This window comes from Camelus bactrianus, chromosome 30, assembly GCF_048773025.1.
Source record: "Camelus bactrianus isolate YW-2024 breed Bactrian camel chromosome 30, ASM4877302v1, whole genome shotgun sequence".
Lineage (NCBI taxonomy): Eukaryota > Metazoa > Chordata > Mammalia > Artiodactyla > Camelidae > Camelus > Camelus bactrianus.
Window position 1 is genome coordinate 29,924,795 of NC_133568.1, and position 6,268 is coordinate 29,931,062.

A 6,268-nucleotide genomic window follows, 5' to 3' on the forward strand; every position below is an offset into this window, starting at 1 on the left:
CCCTGCTCGGACAACATCTGAAATTCTAAACCCCTTTTAATTTATCTGTCATCAGCTGTGTTGTGTAAGTTGTGAACATTTTATTTTCTTGAAGGTTTTATTTTGAGGTAAATTGTAGATTCACAGACAGTTAGGAGAAATAACACAGACCTCGAGTGTGCTTGTAATCGCCTGTTGAAGCATTTTTTTATCATGGATACTTGAGAATCTTCATCAGGTAATTCCGTCATTGCTGTCACCTCAGAGTTGACATCTCCTGGTTGCCTTTTTCGTTCAGTTTGCGATCTCCCTGCTTCTCAGAGATTTTTGGTTGAACCCTGAACAGTCTCCCATCTCTCGTGACAGTCGGGACCTCCTGTGATGCTCTGTGTGGCTGCGTTCACTGCTCTGCTTCAGCAGCAGAAGTAGGGGCACAGCTCACCTCGACTCTGCTGGGGGGGAGTCGAGGTCCCTTGCAGGCGCTGCTGACCCCTGTGGGGCCATCGTCACTGCTGGGTGGCTGTCGGGGTCCCAGCTTCCCGCGGTCACCACGGGCGTGTGGGGGGACGTGTCTGTGAGTGTCTGACTCTGGTGCCCCCTGGTTACTGCAGGGGGTGGGCTCCACTGGCTGCAGTGGGTCACGGACTGGAGCATGAAATGTGGAGCCAGGACGTGGGGCCAGGTGGGCGCAGACTTGCACCAGGTCAAGAGCAGGGCCTCTGTTCACCGTCTCCCCACACTTGCCCTTTGCTCTGAGATGAGGGCGGCCGGGCTGTGAGCCTCAGCGTGCTGGCGGGGGAAGGTAGATGCTCGCTTTCGCTGGAGGAGGCGTGCGCCTGGGCTGCCCGTGGCCAGGCTGGACCCGCCAAGGCTGCAGTTCGTAAGCAAACTGATGCAGCCCGGGCGGGCACTGCTGACAAGACAGCGTGTCTTGCACGTTCGCACACCTGTCCCCAGGGTCAGGAGTCTGCATCGGGGCTGGAAGTGAGCTCAGACCGACTCCTCAAGTGGGGCCTGTGAAATTCGTTTCAGGGCTGTTCAGCCACATCCACCGCCGATGTTTGGTGAGGACGTGCCGGACCACCAGGATGGGGAGCCGCCCGGCCCCCCTCGCAGGAAGCGCCAGCCCAGCCTGTCGGAGACAATGCCGCTGTACACGCTGTGCCGGGAGGACCTGGAGAGCATGGACAGAGAGGTGAGGCCGGCCCGTCCCCTCCACTCCCCAGGGCACGTGTGAGGAGGTGGACGGCAGCACCGGGGGGCCCGTCAGCGTGCAGTCCGAGTCCACTTCCAAAGTCGGGTTTGTGATTCCAACCGTGGGGCCTGACTGCGCGCGCCCTCCCCGCCCCCCCACCCGGCACACTTGGCAGCGTGTGGGTCATCGTTCCTGAGGGCTCCTGATGTGCAGTGGGTGGGGCCGGGGTGCCAGGCGGCCCCCGCAGTGTCAGCAGCGCTGAGGGTGAGAAACCCCAGTCACTGCCGTCTCGGGTGCACACGGACTGTTGAAACACACTCAGAAGACTGGTACTTTGTTGTTACACCACTGAGAAGGTTTGGGCGATGGAATCCCCTCCGAACTGAAGGTTAAAGGCAGAGGGGGTTCTCCTTGGGAGCAAAACACGCCTGAACTGGAAGTGATTCTGCAACCAGTTGCCCGTGTCTTGCCCACGTGAGCAGCCTCGGGCCCTCACGTCGGCCTGCCCTGGACCCCCCCAGCCCCCCCGGCCCCCGGGCTGTCACAGCCAGGCCCCTCCAGAGAAGGGCCAGGCCCTGCGGGTGCTTGTGCTCATCACTCCTGGCCTGACCGTTCTTCGCAAGGACCGACGTGTAACAGAGTCCCCAGCCAGGCCCTGGTCAGGACGGACGCTGCCCAACGCCCCTCAGACTTTCACCTCAGAGGCATGTGAGGAGCTACAGCCGCTGCCCGCTGTGCCGCGTGGATGGGCATTGTCCTCGGGACCTCTGGGGACCACTGGGGCGGCAGGCACATTCCGTTCACTTTCAATGATCTGTCCCCGGTGGTCAGTATCACGGCTTCTCCTGGGAGGCGCCCGCCCTCAGAAAGTCTTAGGGAGCCTCCAAAGCAGGGCTCTGGCCTTAGCAGCCGGGAGACCGCAGGCCTGGCGGACAGAGTTCTCCGCGCGGGCTGGCCGTGAGCCCTGCCCGTGAGGTGGGGATGCTTCCGTCTGCATCATCGAATCCCATGAGGGGTCTGTGCTCACTAGGCTTTAGAGTGGGCGAGAGTGAATAAAACCCCTCATACAGTAGGGAATGTGTCGGCGTCGAACGTTCCCTCCCCAGGCAGGTCCCAGAGCGAGTCCCAATCTCAAAGGCGGGGGCTCGGTTCTGCCGGCTCGGTCTCCCCGGAGAGTAGGAGGCAGGAGTGGTCAGGCTCACTGGTCAGTGTTGAGGTAAGTTTTAGGAGAAAACCCCAGAAGGCTCCTTGAACTGAGATAGACCCTGGCAGAAAACTGCCGTGCATCTGCCAGAGTCAAGGTCAGTTTTCTAAGTAGAGGTTCCTGCTCTTTAGGGACCGCTGAGGGCAGGGCCTTCTCAGTTCCCTTCTGGTCTCTGTAGAGCCGTCTGTACAGTGGAGACCTAACTGGGTGGCCTACTTTTTGTGCTGTTTCTCGATTTATCAGCAGATTATTTTCCCATTGAATGACATTGTTCCTTCAATGGGCTTTCTGCTGAAAACATGTTTCAAACACAGTTACGTTCTGGGAATCACAAAATCTGCTTCAGGTCACCTGGCGTCGTTCTGTACGACTGTCAGGTTGGTGTGCTTTCCTCTGTTCCGTGAGTGGAGGGTCCTGCGGGGTGTGATGGAATCAAATACGAGGTCGCCCCCCCCAAACGCCCTGTCCCTGGAGCCCCGTGCCCACCCCACACCTCATCCCTGGTGCCCCACGGCCCCCTACACGCCACACACACCCCGTCCCTGGGGCCCCACGCCCCCCGTGCAGTGACTCTGAGCCCGTTGCAGTGCAGTTGTATTTCAATCCACCAGAGGGGGCTCTTGCTACAGGCTGTGACCAGCAAACAGGTGCTTGGTTCTTGGGTGAGCCTGCCTGCTCTGAACGTTTAAGACCTCATCTGGGGGCCCCACAGCCAGGGCATCTGGAAGCACAGACCCCTCTCCAAGCCCCTCAGCCCCCGAGCCATCCCCGTTCCCTTCATGTCCAGCCCCTCTTTGTTCTGCGGCCAGAATCTCGGCTCCTCTCAGGGGAAAGCACAGAAGGTCACGAGGCGGCGTAGCGTGGCTTCCCCTGGACTGTTGGTTAAGTGTGTGCTGTCCTTGGATGCGCCAGGCACAGGCTGGCATCTTAGGTCAGTGTCTTTGCAAACCCAAGGTCCAGGACAGAATCTCCTCCTTGCTTCTGTAAAAGAATTACGAACGCAGACGTGCACCTAGTGTGGTCATCTCGGGTCTTTGTCCTGTCGGTGCCAGACGGTTATGCGCGTGTATCTTGGCTCACGTGAGAGAGCTTCGTGCTGAGTGCAGGCTCACGTGCCTCATGTGCCACGGTGCAGACAAGCAGTGAGGGAGCCTGCCCGGCCTGTGCACGCCACCCCTCGTGTGCTTCCCCACGTGTGCGGGCCTGCGTGTGCCTCCCCGCCGAGGGTGCAGGCCCACCTTGGCCTCTCCCCCGAGTGCCTCCTCGCATGTGCCTCCCCACCGAGTGTGCAGGCCCACCTTGGCCTCTCCCCACCGAGGGTGCAGGCCCGCCTTGGCCTCTCCCCACCGAGGGTGCAGGCCCACCTTGGCCTCTCCCCCGAGTGCCTCCTTGCATGTGCCTCCCCACCGAGTATGCAGGCCCACCTTGGCCTCTCCCCGCCGAGGGTGCAGGCCCACCTTGGCCTCTCCCCCGAGTGCTTCCTCGCATGTGCCTCCCCACTGAGTATGCAGGCCCACCTTGGCCTCTCCCCGCCGAGGGTGCAGGCCCGCCTTGGCCTCTCCCCACCGAGGGTGCAGGCCCGCCTTGGCCTCTCCCCCGAGTGTGCAGGCCCGCCTTGGCCTCTCCCCGCCGAGGGTGCAGGCCCACCTTGGCCTCTCCCCCGAGGGTGCAGCCTGCTGGCGGTTTCCTCTCGCTTCCATGGCAGCTCCTGTCAAGGAGGAGGACGTAGACTTAGTTTCGTGGTGTTTCGTGGGTGCTTTGTTTTCACTGACTGTGAAGGTAGCTTTGGACCAGTGAGCACTACCTGTCCGCAGAGCGAGTTTGTGTGTGGACATGAGTGCGTTTCACTGGAGAAATTGAGGCCTCAGACACAGGTTTGCTGTCTGGTAGCTTAAGGCTTCAGTACGAATTAAGCAAAGTGTCCAAAAGCTGTCCTGTGGCCCCGCAAGGCCGCCGCCGCACACGCGCCGTCAGTCCCGTGAGCGGGTCGCTGGTTTCCTCTGAGAAATCTCGCCACCGCGCGGCGGGGCCGGTGTCCCAGGGGAGCCTCAGTGAGCATTTCCGGAGCTTCACCCCAGGCGCCCCTGCCATCCCCTGCGGCTCCGTCTCCCCAGGAGGGGCTCTGAGGGGGTGCCACCTGGTTGGCCTGGTTCTCCACCTGATGGGAGCCTCCCCGCCTCAGCCTCGATTTAGACGAACGCCCTGCTCATTCACCGTGGGCCCTGAAGTGTGCTGGAGGCAGAGCCCCATCAGGGTCAGGCTCTGCGTGGCCTGCACCCGGGTCTCCCTCAGGGATGCAGGGCCCAGGGGGGTGGGCACAGAGGAGAGGACAGCCTGGGCCATCGTCCGTCCACACGCCCCATTGACAGTCCTTGGTGCTGCTTGCGAGCACCTGACTGCAGCCCCGTTTCAGAGTTCTGGGAGGCGGGTGGGGCCGTGCTGCTGCTGTGGGTTCATCCCTGGGCGAGGGACATCGCTGGGCTCTCGGGGACGTCGGTCTCACAGTGTGCTGCCCTCGGCCCTTCGTCAGGTGGACGACATCCTAGGAGAAGGCAGTGATGACAGCGACAGTGAGAGGAGGCGGCCGGAAGAGCAGGAGGAGGAGGAGCGGGGACCGAGGCCCCGCGAGCCCAAGGCCCCGGGGGCCCAGCGGGGACACGCGCTCAAGTCCACTCCATCCGGCGAGGGGAGTGCAGCGGATGGCCGGGGGCCCAGGTGAGCACGGGCAGGTGAGGGGCCGTCAGGTTGGGGGCAGCACCAGGAGAGGGGGCCTCACCGCGAGCCGAGTGCCTCACATGCTTCTCCCACAGGGGCCACAAGCGGAAGCTGAGCGAGGAGGACGCTGCCAGCGGGTCCAGCTGCGAGGACGAGGAGGACGAGGACGAGGAGGGGGGCAGCTCGGAGGCGGACGAGATGGCGGCTGCGCTGGAGGCCGAGCTGGGCGACCTCATGTGACCGCCGGGCGGGGCTGGCACACGGCCACCTCCGTCTGCATAGGCCGCCCTCGATGGGGTTGCCTTTTCTCCAGAGGGACGTGTCTGTTTAGCACAGCTCCACATACAGAAACACATTATTTTGAAGAAAATAGGTGTTTTTATAAGTTTTACTACAGGAAAGCCGACTTTTTTAAGTGACAGCGTGTGACGGGGAGCGTGGTTCATGCCAAAGATGCTGGTGAGCTCAGCGGAGCCGCCTGGCGAGCTGGAGCTTGTGGTCTGCTGTCAGGCAATGAGGGACTGGGGGGGGGCTCCCTAAATACCGCACTTCATTTAGGGAGGAGACTGGGGATCCAACACCACGTGGGGGACGATGTCATGAGAACCCACATTTTCGTGCTTTTTCACAACTATAGCCACCGAACAAACGTGTTGGATGTTAGCTGAGGCAGAGCAGTCACGTGCGTCAAAACCTGACATCGGGTGGACAGGCCTGGGGGGCCCGAGGGAGCGGCACCAAGGCAGCCAGGCCCCTGGAGCTCTGCAGCGACCCGGGTTCCAGCACGGGGTCCACTCCACACGCCCAGACCACCCCCTTCCTCCATGGGCACCTGGAGTCTGGACAGAGGGCTGCCCTCACTGGCAGCCTGGCTCCCCTGCGAGATCGGATGTAAAGTTTTGTATATCGATTTCGTATTTGACACACAGATTTTTTCTTTCATTTAATAAAAGTCCTTTTTGTAAGCCTTCTCCTCTGCCCCGCTCCCTCTGTGCGGGATCCACATCACGCACCGCGTGGGTGAGCCACCCCACACCGCAACCCTGTCAGGGAGCTCACGGGGCAGAAGGTGTCTCAGAAGATTCCTGGCTGGGTTACCGGGGCCTTGGAAGGTTAAACAAAAACAGGTGCTCTCTCTGAAGCCATTCCGTGGCTGTTTTCCCGTTACTGGGAGG

At 61.4% G+C, this 6,268-nt stretch overlaps 1 protein-coding gene across 2 annotated transcripts in view; it reads left to right on the top strand.

The window, feature by feature from the left end:
- CTDP1 (CTD phosphatase subunit 1) overlaps positions 1–6,064 on the top strand; it is a 30,630-nt gene extending 24,566 nt beyond the window's left edge. For both annotated transcript variants that reach the window (XM_074355438.1, XM_010955052.3), the window contains exons 11-13: positions 1,012–1,174; positions 4,909–5,093; positions 5,189–6,064. In XM_074355438.1, the coding sequence (XP_074211539.1) occupies positions 1,012–1,174; positions 4,909–5,093; positions 5,189–5,333 (493 nt within the window). In that variant the 3' untranslated portion in view covers positions 5,334–6,064. The remainder of the gene's footprint in view (positions 1–1,011; positions 1,175–4,908; positions 5,094–5,188) is intronic.
- The last annotated feature ends 204 nt before the right edge of the window (positions 6,065–6,268 follow it).